Below are 13,435 nucleotides of genomic sequence, written 5' to 3' on the forward strand. Positions count from 1 at the left end.
TTGGGAGGCTGAGACAGGAGAACTGTTTAAGTCAAGGAGTTTGAGACCAGCCTGGGCAACATGGCAAGATCCCATCTCTTTAAATTAAAAAAAAAAAAAATTACACACAAAAAAAGTAAAAACTTAAGATTTAAAGAGCAATGCTCTACCTATTTTTGCAAGGTTGATCTGCTTCCTGATACCCATGCAGGGAAAACAATGTTTACAGAGATTAAAGAAGCTTCTCTTGTTTTGTATTAAAATATTTTATATTAATCATTCAAACTTCATTTTATACAACGAATGCATACACCACTGGGGGAGTGTCTGACTGATGCGTGGGAGGGCGGGCGGGGATGTCTGCAGCTATGAGTAGGGAGGAGGCGGGGAGGCCCTGGGTGCTTCCTCTCCTCAACTGACCAGCCATGTGTTTGTTCCCAGAGCAAGAGCCGGAGGCGGTCAGCCCCGGGGGGGGATGGCACAGTGGAGAGACGGACCTGTAGAAGTGGTGGCCAAGGCCTCCATAAGGGCTTCCCCAGGAGATGTGCCCTTTCCAGGTCTTGCAGCCAGTTTGCTCACCCTGAACGAGCCCCCGAGTCCCGGTCCTTGGAGTACGGTGGCGACGGTGTGTGTGTGTATATATAGACATCTGCACTGCCCCCTCTCTGGAACCTGCCCGTGCCCTGTCCCGCCTGCACATGGCCCTCGCCTAGGCGGCAGGCATGTCAGCTTTGCTGAGCGCGATGGCCAGTTCCAGGTCCTCCTGCTCCTGCCGCCGCAGCCGCGCCAGCCTCTCCTGTTCCGCCTTCTCGCTCTCCCGCTTGGCCCACGCCAGTTGCTGCTCCTCATTGCCAAACTGCAAAGGAAAAACGGAGAGTGGGTGATGTGGCCCAGGGGCTGGGACCTGCAGGCTGGAGGGAGGCAGGGAATGCGTGGGAGAGGGACAGGGTCCTGTCCACCACCTGGCGGAGGGTCCGATGTGCAGGGGAAAAGCGTGTCTTGGCTGGACCCAGTGGGTGCGCAAGCCTGGCTCAGGACCCCCATCTGGAAGGCAGAGAGGACGGGATGCATGATTGAGTGCGATCTTAACCGTGACCTCTGGGCCTCAGAAAAACAAGCCACCCTGCCCCACACAGAGAAGTGAGGATGGGCCCTTGATGCTGGTGGCCAAGAGGTGCAAAGATGGGGAAGTTCGAGTGTGCATGGCTCTAAAGCCCCACAGTGCAGACAATTCTGCACTCTGAGAACACGGTATTTCTACCTCCGGCCATGCTCCAGAGAGCTCTGAGACCCTCTAAGGGTCCTTTTTTTTTCCCTTTTTTTTTTTTTTTTTGAGTTGGAGTCTCGCTGTGTTGCCCAGGCTGGAGTGCGGTGGCACGGTCTCGGCTCACTGCAACCTCCGCCTCCCGAGTTCAAGGGATTCTCCTGCCTCAGCCTCCTGAGTAGCTGGGATTACAGGGGTGCGCTACCATGCCCGGCTAATTTTTGTTTTGTTTTGTTTTGGGATGGAGTCTCGCTCTGTTACCCAGGCTGGAGTGCAATGGAGCAATCTCGGCTCACTGCAAGCTCCGCCTCCCAGGTTCCCGCCATTCTCCTGCCTCAGCCTCCCAAGTAGCTGGGACTACAGGCATGCGCCACTATGCCCAGCTAATTTTTTTGTATTTTTAGTAGAGGCGGGGTTTCACCATGTTAGCCAGGATGGTCTTGAGCTCCTGACCTCGTGATCTGCCCGCCTCGGCCTCCCAAAGTGCTGGGTTTACAGGCTTGAGCCACTGTGCCTGGCCAATTTTTGTATTTTTAGTAGAGACAGGGTCTCACCATGTTGGTCAGGCTGGTGTTGAACTCCTGACCTTGTGATCCACCTGCCTCAGCCTCCCAAAGTGCTGGGATTACAGGCGTGAGCCACTGCGCCCGGCTCTGAGGGTTGATTTCTCCCAGAACACTGACAAAAGCTGTGGCATTTACACTGCCATTTAGTCAAGTTTTTATCTGTGGGGTGTTTTTCTAAAATGTTCTGTTAAAATAAGAACTTAAAAAAGGGAGAAAAGTATCTTGATGCTGAGCTAGGTGATTTCAAACAACTCAAAGTACTTTAGTTATGAAAAGAAAAGCCACATCCCACAAGCTCCTCCCCCAGGGTGGGTCCCCATGTCCCAGACGTCCGAGAAGTCACTGGCATCATCGGCCCCCTCAGGAAAGCTGCTACCGCTTAGGGACTAAAAGGATTCCCTTATTAACATCTCTCTGCGATGCACTGCCTCTGACCAGCTCTCTGCTAAATGCTGGAGTAACACCAAAGATAACACACGCGGTGGCTCTTCCCCAGGCGCCCTTGGGAGCAGAAATATACAAACAATCCCAGTACAATCCAGGACCCAGGCTCTCGAGGAGGGCCCCGCAGACTCCCCAGGGAGGATGGGGAAGGAAGCACACAGGAACACTCACGGCCTCTCCACCACACGCAACACTATGTCTGTGTGACAACCTGGGGTGGGCCCGCTGTCATGTCATCCCTCTGACAGCTGGGGACGCTGAGGCCAGGGAAGGGGTGGCTCACACTCTACACTTTTTTCCCCCAGGCCAGCGCAGGGTGGGATACCGGCTGAAACTGACAGGGAGGATGCGTCCCCATGAGGTTGGGGGTGTGAGGCTCAATGCCCGACCTTGGGGTTGCCAGGACAAAGCATGGGGTGGGATAAGCCAGACTGAGGAGGGGCCCATGGGCCCCAGAAAGGAGCTGGGATTTCCCTGTGGAGACTCCGTGGGTGAGTGAGTTGGGTGATCAGATTGGCAGCGTCCGGATATTTCATGGCTTGATGGTGGCATAAGCGGGGGTCGGGAGAGACGAGGGCCAGATGGCAGGGCTGGGGGGACTGGGCCAGGTGCAGGAGCGGGTGGATGCAAGAACCCTGGTTGGGAGGCAGAGGTGGCAGTGAGGAGGACGCGGAGGCCTGCAGGCCTCCCTCTAGCTGGCCTCAGGACCCAGACGGGGGACAGGCGGAGTGTCAGTATCAAGAAAAGACATCTCTCGGAGGAAGGGCTGAGTCTTGACTTCTTAAAGAGGCACTGCCCAGCTAAACACTTGGGGGTCTGATGAGTCTCCAGGTCGGACTCCCTTCCTGCCATTGTGTCACCGCCATGGGCACAGATAAGCCCCCCCCACCCCACTTTGGGGAATTTTCCAACACCTCATGGGGAGAAAAACAAGGAAAAAAACAAGTGCAGGTGGAAATTATTCCATGGTGCTGCTGACAACAGTGGGAGGGAGATAGCGCGGCTGACGGGGACCTCACCCTCCACCAGCCTTGAGGACAGAGTGGGTGAGAGCTGACGGTAATATTCGCCCGGATCCAAATCAAAGCGTGGAACGGCCAAGTGACCGGCCTGCTGGGTCTGAACCACAGGCCCCTGGTCTTCTTTGGCCCCGCTGAATTCCCGTGTCGCAGAGTGTCACGGAAGTGCCTTCTGCTTGAAGGATCTGTGTTTCCAAATGAAACTTTCAGTAGGAAAGTTCCCGGTGCCTTCAGAGTTGACTGGTTCAAGGCCAGCTCACGAATCCACTACGGAGACATGCAAGCATGCACTTAGGAGGTACGCTGAGCTGGGAGGGCTGCGAGAGCTCTCCGGAAAGGGGACTCCGCGGCTCCCTCTGCGTCTGCTGTCTTAGCCCTGGACGGGGCTACCTTCTAGTTCTCAGATCTGGGTGAGTCACATGGGCCAGAATCTGGATGCCTGTGGGTGTGGCTGATGCAAAATCAATAGTGGCTGGGATTCACACCGGCTCTGATTTCTGCTTCCCTCTGGCACGACCATGGAACCGAGACACCGCAGGGGCGGGACACACCGCCCTCGCCAAGGTCTGCCCACTCAGGATGCGGTTCATTTTCAGAAGCAAATAAGTGGTTCATTTCGGCAGCCTCTTAGAAATCCGCAGTTCAGACAGCTCAGCACGCTGGGCGATGGGACAGCCCAGGGAGGCGCCGGGCACCTGTCCTCACTAGGAACGGACACTGGCACTCCAAGGCGTCTGATGGCACTTCCACCCCACCATGTGCAGGACACGCCAAGCCACTTCCTATTCATTCACTTACTCTGACATTGAGATCGCATCCAACTCCTTCAGTAATTCAAAGCGTGGCCTAGCTGATCTGATATTTGCACTGCTCTTAATTCGAACTTCCAAAAGAACCATTCTGCTAACCTAGAAATGCCACTTCCTAATACACACATTTGCCTGAGACAGAAAGGCCTGCTTTTAAAGAAATACCAGAGAGGGAAGAGGGTTCCCGGGAACAGCCACACGCACCAATAACCCACTGATGGAAATTTGAGGCTTGTAAATTAGAGGGTTCTGGAGAGGCACAGCCGGGGCACCACCTCCACAAGTGAGGTGGGGGTGACCTGGGCCCCCTGACTGCCATCATGGACTGGGCTGCTCCTGCACAGGTGAAAACGTGCCCTGAACAGCAGTCTCAGAACATCCGAAAGAGTCACGCTGCCAATCTGCCGGGCAGACAGACAGCCCTCTTAGCATCTGCTCAGGGAAGTGGAATCATCCAAACCAGAGGAAGCAGCTGTGCCCTCTTCTAAGTTAGCACAAATACTCAAGATCCAGCGGACCCAGAACCCCCTGGCTGATCGGCTGGGCCCCTGAATGCCATGAACACGGAGAGACGCCTCGAGTCCCCAGACGGGGCTGGTTATGGATGATTTTGGACAATGATACGACCCAAGGGGACAAGCAAAAACAATGAAGGATCCTGTCTTCACTCACCCCATCCCTTCGGAGTGGCTGAAGTACACTATCTGATCATTTCCTCTGGAAAAAACTGGGGTGTCTGCAGTGGGAAAAGTGATTTTAAGCAGAAAACAGGCCCGGTGCAGGGGCTCATGCCTGTAATCCCAATGCTTTGGGAGGCCGAGGCAGGAGGATCGTTTGAGCCCAGAGTTTACTACCCAGAGTTTACTACCCAGACCAGTCTGGGTAGTAAAGCGAGACCTTGTCTCCACCAGAACATTTTAAAATTAGCCAGATGTGGTGGTGTGTGCCTGAGGTCCCAGCTACATGGGAGGCTCAGGCGGGACGACTGCTAGAGCCCAGGAGGTCAAGGCTGCGGTGAAGTTGTGATTGCACCACTGCACTCCAGCCTGGGCAACAGAGTGAGACCCATCTCTGAAAACGTAAAAACCAAAAAACTAGGTGAAAAAAAACCCCAGAAAACAGCAGGGCTGCACCCAGGCCTGGGTGGAATTTGCTCTCCCACCGGGAGAGGAGGGTGATAAACTGGCTGGCGCTGTTTTAAAACTTCAGTTAACAATTGTTCTGGAACTACCAGAAATGCTAAACCAAACGATACCTTGAAATCTTGGGTGGTTTTTTTCTTTTTTTTTTTTAATGTTTTCGAAAAAACGAGCCCTTTGGGGGTTGGGGTCACAGGAAATAGAACTATGAATTTCAGAATGAGAACAGTCATTTCTTCAAGCTGCCGTTCACCCCACTTACCTAACTCTTCCCTACCCAAGACAGAGTACCTGAGTCATGTGTGAAGAGTACTGTTTTCTTTAAATCGGCATTTAATATTTTTCCACCAGAAAATAAATGAAGAGCTATTCAAGAAACTCTAGATAAAGCAGGTTTTGTTTCTGGCTTTTATTAACAATGTCACCATTTTGTATAGACCCTCAGGGCACATCTAGGGTCAACAAAATCAAACTCACTACAGTTGTAAAATATTTATAGGTCACCAAGAGCCAGAAACAGGTCAGGGTCTTGGGAGACCTAAATAAGCCACACAGGCCAGTCATGTGCAACCCCAGTACTTCAAGGTGGGAGGACAGCTTGAGGCCAGGAGGTCCAGACCAGCCCAGGCAACACAGCAAGACCCGATCTCTACCAAAAAAATCAAAAATCAGCCTTGCGTGGTGTTGCACACCTGTCGTCCCAGCTACTCAGGAGGCCAAGACAGGAGGATTGCTTGAGCCCAGGAATTCGGGGCTACAAGTGAGCTCTGATCGTGCCAATGCAGTCCAGCCTGGGCAACATAAGGAGACCCTGTCGCTAAAATAAATAATTGATAAATAAGCCATAGGATAGCTGTGCATGGTGGAGATCATCAAGATGGCTCAGAAACAAATCAGGTGCTTTCTGTGCATTGACATGGCAGGGCCTGTGTTCAAAGAGCCATCCCAGGAGTCGGAGCATCTATAAATAACACGTCTCACACCTAATGATGAAGGAACTAACAAGCTCAAAGGAAGAAAGCGAGTGCGTCACACACAATAAAACCAATTCTGGGCAGACAACACCTGAAGCTTTCAGAGAACAAGATTTTCATGTATCAAGGAAGCTACCAAAAACTCCTTGAAGCGACGGCATGTTACAATCCGGAGTAGTTTTCACACAGAGAAAAACAAAGCCAGGCTTTCAAAATCCTGGGATTTGCTTCTGAAAAGGCACTAAACTTTGCTCAACAGCTTTTTTGAGCTCTTTTTGTTTTGGTTTTCAGAGTGGCTATCCTAGACTGGATTTCTTTTTTCATTGGAGCTGGTAACTGACATTTAAAAGCTTTTAAAAAACAGAAAACAACAAAAAAACTTCAAATTGCGCTTCCCTGGTGTGATCTGCCTGAAGTCCTTCAGTTTGTACTTGTGGCACAAAATGCATGGGGCGGGACTATGAGAACTTGTGCACAAAGGGCTTTTTGGGGACAGCAGAACCCTAATGTAACTTTTGCAGTCTTTTTTTCATACTTCGGAAGTGTTTGACATCTTGGTTTCCAAAAACCAGTGAACACAACAGCCTCGGTGCGACAGAAATAATACAAGGAATCTACCATGAAGGACAGATACGTCCCGCCTCCCTGCTGGAAGAAAACATGCCCTTACGATAGAGCATCAAAACCGCGGCTCTTTTTTTTTTATTGAGAAACTGTTTTTCTTACAGAAGTGGCAGTGTAGAATAAATAACGCGAGGGACAGAGAGTGTGAGGTACCAAGAGGCTAAAGAAGCTGGGAGGTTTGCCTTTAAAAAGAGACAAAAATCCCAGGCAAGCTGCAAGCGGAAGGAGGGGGTGTGGCCCGGAGGCGGAGGACTCAACTTACAGAGGTGAAGTCTGCAAAGCCCGAGGCAGAGGCCTTAGAAGGTTTAGCTGCAGAGGAGGGGACAAATGGGTCTTTTCCACTAAACGGGTCCCCAAACCCCTTTTTACTTTGGAACGGGTCGCCGCTGTCAGCCCCGAGTGGCTGGAATGGATCGGGGGCCTCGGGAAAGTCTGCAGAACCAAGCTGGCTTACAGGTGTACTTTTACCTGGAAAGTTTAGGAGAAAAAAAAAAAAAAAGAAGAAAGAAAGAAATATGAGTTACTCACCCGGACAGAGCAGAATGCCGGTGGGCACAAGCCTGGGGCGCTTCTCTGGGAAGAGCTTGGAATTTGGCTAACAGGTGGGATGGGGGTAGCCTGGGGAATCCCAGTTTTAATCAGCTTTATCCCAGGGGCTTAACGGGTTGTGAACAACACAGGAAAAACACTTCAGATGACTCCCATACACAACACACACAGAGGAGCTAAAACTTGAGTTGTCCTTGAATAGTTTGCATGCAGGTACGTTTCAAACAGATTCAATTTAGCATGGCAACACATTTACTAACACACTAATTTAAAAAATCATGGCTGAGCAGAAAAATACACTGCAAGCTTCTAATAGTAAAAAAAAAAAGGCGGGGTGGGGGAGAGTTACTTACAAATGAAGAGGGATTAGTTTCACAAGGTGGTATGGTTATTAGGCATGTTAGTTATGAGGGTCTGCACACAGCTCTGCCACGCTGTGGTTTACGTTCTTTTTTTTTTTTTTTTCTTTTTTGAGGCAGAGTCTCACTCTGTCACCTGGGCTGAAATGCAGTGGTGCAATCACGGCTCATTGCAGCCTTGGCCTCCAGGGCTCAAGCGATCCTCCCACCTCAGCCTCCTATAGGCATGAGCCACCATGCGTGGCTAATTTTTGTATTTTTAGTAGAGATGGGATTTTGCCATGTTGCCCAGGCTAACCTCAAACTCCTGGCCTCAAGTCATCTGCCCGCCTCAGCCTTCCAAAGTGCTGGGATTACAGGCATGAGCCACTGCGCTTGGCCTTAAGTTCTTTTTTAGCTCCCACTTCTGTCCCTCTGGTGTTGGTGGCTCCAAGGGGCAGGGTTTGTCTGGGCCTTTCTGGGCTTCTGACAAGCAGGGAACTCCAGGATGCCCAGTCCCGGCAAGGCATATCTTGACAGGGAGGTGGGAGAGAAGGGTTCAGAAGTGGAGGAAAATGAGACTGTGTGAGGGACATGGCCTGAAAACAGGTGGCTTTTCCCAATGCATACTGCCAATGTACCAGAACATTCCACCAAGAAGCAGAGGCCTGTTGAGATCTGTTTGGTGACGGGAGGTCCCACCTGCCAGGCCTTCTAGCATCTGCAGTTTGCAGGCCAGCCGGGCTGACTCCATGCTCCTGTCTGACACCCCTCTATCTGCCCAACGGGGTCCCTGGGCATTCAGTGTGGTCCATGCAGCACCCTAGACTGGAGGCTCAATAACATGTAACACGATTCCAGTGTGTTAACTCTGGAAGTTTCGAGGCTAATGTTTAGAAAGAAACCAGGAACTTTCTTTCTAAAGAAAGAAAGTTGACCTTGGATCTCTGGCTGCACCTCCAGAGAGCACCTTGGCTCCCAGCCACACCTGCCCCGCGCACCACTTGAGCCTGAGACGCCTGCCTTCCTCATCTGGTAGAACGAGCTCACACAGGCCATCTTCGGTCCCTCTCCATGCCCAGATCTAAAGCCGTTCCCTCTGTTCCCGCAGCAGATCAGCCATCCCAGGCCTCATTTTTGAGGCCCCGGGTGTCCCTGTGGGCTCCAGGGCTACAGCCCGCATCTGCTGCCTTTAGCTCTGGGCCTCGGCAAGGGAAAGTGCCTCCTCCCAGCTGACCTCAGTTTCCTTATCTGTGAAGTGGAAATGAGGAGGAGGGCGCCAAACAAGGTGACATTCCTGGGATCCCAGGAGTCTGCTCCCACTCAGTGTCCTGCACCGCTGTGCCCAGCGTGGGCCAGTGAGAACCTGACCTGTAGCCCCCCCTTGCCTGTAGCCCTACTTCTGGAAACGGAAATTCACTTTTCTCTTGACTGGCAATTCTGGGCCAGCATAAGGACTGCTGCTTTCTTTTGCGTATTCAAGGAAAAAGTCTTCCTTCCCACGGTTTGCACAGAAGGACTTGGAGACAAACTCCCCGACAGCCCACCCTTGCGGCCTGCCTGCCTCCGCCTGTCCCACAAGGTTCCACCAGGGTCACCGTCACATCCTTGGCTGACCTCTGGCCACTGGCTGTGGGAGATCCTTCCAGACTCTCCCCGTCTGTGTGATTCCATCTAAGAGGCCCCTCCTCGGGGTTGGAGGGAGAGCTGTCCTGGGCTCTATTAGGACTCACATGGATGAGAAAGGAGGGAGGGCGAGGCCTGGTATCAGTCTCCTCCTGTGGCCTCAAATCAATTCACTGTCAGCCCCAAGGCCCAGTTAGCAAAGGGGGCCCTGGGATCTGGAAGGGGCCCACACGGACTATCTTTGCCAAAACTTGTGGGCAAGCCATGCTGGAGACCCTTCCCTAGAGGGGTAGCGCCTAGCCCACGCAGGCAGGACAGGAATGTGGCCCCTCTGCCTCCGACAGCGCCTGCCCTCTCAGGGCAGTCCCCACGTGTCTCTCTTTTTCTATCCCCAGGTGTCCCTCCCACCTTCAGCTCTACTGCAGCCTCCTCCTACCCCTGACCTCCCCAGGTCTGCAGAGAGCAGGGTGATCTGGCCCAGCCCGCAGCCCCCAGGCTGGTTCCACTGGCCTTGAGGAACTGCCTCACACCCCCACCTCAAGACCGCCTCCCATGCAGGGCCTCTCCTGGTCCCAGGCACAAGCCAATGGGAAGCCAAGGCCTCACTGCAGGGTCTCCAGGACTTGCCCCCTTCCCTCTCCTAAGGCCCAAGGGATGGGCAGGCAGCTCTGGCTGGAGGCGGTCAAGTGAGGCCTGCCCAGGCTCCTGTGAACCCCAGGCTGTCCACTGGAGCAGAGGGGACTCCTGAGCAGGATGGAGGGTGGGCGAGGGCCCCTCACTTCCACCCTCCCGTCCCTAGAAGCCTCGTCTCCCTATTGGCTACCCACCAGCTCGGCTCCCTTCCCTGTGAGCCAAACCCACCCAGCAAAGTGGGCTCTTAACACGGGTAGGCCCCAGCACCCTGCCCAGACTGCTTGAGGGCTTCCCCCACTTGGGGATGACACCCCACTTTTGTCCAGGTGGCACCTCCTTCCCCAGGAACCCCCAAACCCAGGGCTTCTTTCCTGGCTATGCCTTGTCCCTCCACCTGGAAGGCACTCCCAACTGGAATGCCATCACAGGTGGGGGCCTTCTCAGGGAAGAAATGGCAGCCCTTTCCCTATCAGGCCTGTGTTCAGCTCTGCAGCCCAGCCCTGGGGCTAGGAGTGGCCCTGGAAGACGGTGGGGGCATGGTGGCCACCCCCTTCAGCCTGGCACTGGCTGCTGTCAGCCTGTTTCTTAATCCAAGCAAAGGGCTGTGTCCCCCCAACAATTGTTCGTATGTTCAAGTCCTAACCCCTGTGCCTTAGAATATGACCATACTTGAAGATAGCATATTTAAAGGGGTAACTGAGTTAAAATGAAGTCAGAGGGTCAATGACTGTCCTCACTGAAAGAGTTTAGGACACAGATCTACGCACAGAAACAGCCACGTGACTATGCGCCAGGCCAAGGAGCAGCCTCAGAAGAAACCAACTGCACTGGCGCCTTGATCTTGGACTTTGAGCCTCTAGAACTGCCGGACAATCCATGTCCACTGTTTAGGCTCAGATAGAGCAAGTGTGAGCAGGGAGCCACCAAAGCCACGGGCAGGGGCACCCTGGGGGACAATGTGACAGTGTCCTGCACCCCAGCCTGTGGGTTTGCAGCGGGGAGAGACAGTGACCTCAGCCAGTCTCTGGAGCCCCTGCCTGCCTCTGCCCAGCCTCTCCCTCCACAGGAAAGCCCCCCCCCGCCAGGGTCCCTCACCACTCTGTCTGCTTCCCGTGGCACTGGCCTCTGGCACGGCTGAGGGTCAGCTCTGTGAATAGCGGGCCCAGCATACCCATACAAATGCCAGCCAATACTGCCCCATGTCCCTGGTGCCCTCCAGCCCAGGGCTCGCCACAGTGGGCTTCAGGAGGCCCTGGTGAACCAGGTGCCACCTGTTACAGATTCCACAGGTCTCCAGGGACCTGGGGCCCTTTGGAGCAATACCCTGGGGAGCAAGAAGGGAATAAAGGCATCTGGCCTTCCCGGTTTGCAGGAAACAGTGATGTTACTGTGCCTGCTTGGCTATTTCTTTTTCCTCGAATACCTATGAGATATGGATCAAATCGCAAGATTCTAGCAGAGGAAACAGGAAGTATTTCCAGGGGAGAAGCTCAAAGTCCCAGGACACGGTGTAGCCCCCTGGGACGGGCAGCAAGTCCAGGATGGACACTGCTTGATTTCTCGAAGCCATTCCTGCAGGGAATGATGATCTGAGGCAGATCTGCAGGTATCTGGAGAGGGGTGTAAAGGGAGGACGCCCCAGCCAGGCCCCCAAGAACAACCGCCACGGTACCGAAGGTTCAAATAAATCAGTCATTTTTGAGCTGCTTTTCTTCTTCTTTTCAATGAAGATCTTCCTCCCTTGGTTTGGGGGGTTTAAAAAAGAGATTGGTTTTTGGGAGGAGTGGTTAAGAATTCTGCCTGCTACCATTTCAAGCTGAGGTTTCTGATGCGCAAAGAGATGATCGGAGATGAAAAGCTTCGTTCACACCAAGAACTGCCTGTGCCTGGTTTTGCTCTGTTGCCGAAACCGTTGTTATTTAGAAATCATGACTACGGTAATATGAAACCAGGGCATATCAACTGCTGGCCTCTTGTTTTCAGAAGGAAAAAAAAACAACAACCACCGTTTTTTCTCAGTTGTTAGTGTTTGTGCTTTGGCAAAGAGGCGATTTTGGACCTGACATGTGTGAGGTCGGCCGAGTGCCCGGTCCAGCTCTCAACCTTGCTGATGACCGGAGGCTTTGTGCAATTAAAGCCCCCAGCATCACTGCAGGGCCACGGCTCTCAGCCCAAAACTTCCCACTTTTGCTCAGTGATTTATTTTTAGCAGCTGTATTTTTCAAACCTTCTAGGTCTAGTTCCTGCTTTTATGTAACCACTTCTGCTAACTCCTTAATCGTTTTTTCCGATTTTCTGAGGTGTAGCTTATCTCAAACGTGACAAAGTAACTTTAATGTGCCTCCAGTCCCTAAAGCAAAAGCTGCAACGCGCACCCACGGCAGGGTTTCATACTTTTTCATGGCTCCAGAAAACATGAGTAAGGAGACAGCTTTACTGATGTGCATTTCAGAAAAGGGGACGGAAATCCTAAAACCAAAACCCAGAAAAGTTGGTATAGAAACAACTGGGAATGATGGCATTAAACTGGGTATCAGGCATCATCCTGGCACCCGGTTTGATGCCATCATTCCTAGATATTTGCGGTGGGAATTACCGGGGCCCGCAGCAGACGGCAGTGAATAAAGACAAATGAAATTAAAGACCCTCGTGGGTGTGCTGACTGCCTACCGCAGGGAGACTTCATTAACAGGGGGCAAGGGATACAAAATTGAAGAAAAGGCAAAATAGAACTTATTTTCAAACCACAGCAGTTTCAACAGTTACCCAAGCGGTGTACCGAAACCACACACAGGACTGACTTTAGCAAAAACAATATGAACCAAATGGTTTACCACAGTGTGTGCTGTTAAAAAAAAAAAAAAAAAAAAAAAAAGAAGGAAAAAAACCCACAAAAAAACAAAAAATAAAAAAACCAATTGAATAGAAATATACAATTGCAAACCCTAAAAACGGTGAATGCTATAAAAATCTTGGAAAGGAAATTCTCTTGGTTTAAACATTTTGCTTAGGAGGAGAATAAAAGGCTCGTGTGAGGTAGGGTCTTAATCAATCTGATTAATAAAAATATTATAAATAAACATGTGAGAGAGAGAGAGAGAGAGTGTGTGTGTGTTTGATCCTGGCTAGGTTCTATTTATACAGTATGATCCTGGCTAGGTTCTATTTATACAGTGCTGTACTTGGAAAATGCAGTTCTGTAGATGAGAGATAAATACAAAACAAAAGAAAACAAAAAAATACAAAACAAGGGTTTGTGGTCAGGGCAGCTGCCCACCTTCACTATTATCCTATACAACACAGAACCATCACACAACTGTCACTCATCCTACACAACAGGACACACACCCACAAGCATCACTGATCCTATACAACAGGACACACACCCACAAGCATCACTGATCCTACACAACGGGACACACACCCACAAGCATCACTGATCCTACACAACGGGACACACACCCACAAGCA

At 51.8% G+C, this 13,435-nt stretch overlaps 1 protein-coding gene across 1 annotated transcript in view; it reads right to left on the reverse strand.

The window, feature by feature from the left end:
* Positions 1-229: 229 nt before the first annotated feature.
* The window catches only part of EPS15L1 (epidermal growth factor receptor pathway substrate 15-like 1), a 110,306-nt gene continuing 97,100 nt past the window's right edge, over positions 230-13,435 (reverse strand). The window contains exons 22-23 of the mRNA XM_011925892.1: positions 7,081-7,286; positions 230-835 (exon numbers count right to left, since the gene is read on the reverse strand). Coding sequence (XP_011781282.1) covers positions 689-835; positions 7,081-7,286 — 353 coding nt within the window. The 3' untranslated portion in view covers positions 230-688. The remainder of the gene's footprint in view (positions 836-7,080; positions 7,287-13,435) is intronic.

Source organism: Colobus angolensis, unplaced genomic scaffold, assembly GCF_000951035.1.
Source record: "Colobus angolensis palliatus isolate OR3802 unplaced genomic scaffold, Cang.pa_1.0 Scaffold66, whole genome shotgun sequence".
Classification (NCBI taxonomy): Eukaryota; Metazoa; Chordata; class Mammalia; order Primates; family Cercopithecidae; genus Colobus; species Colobus angolensis.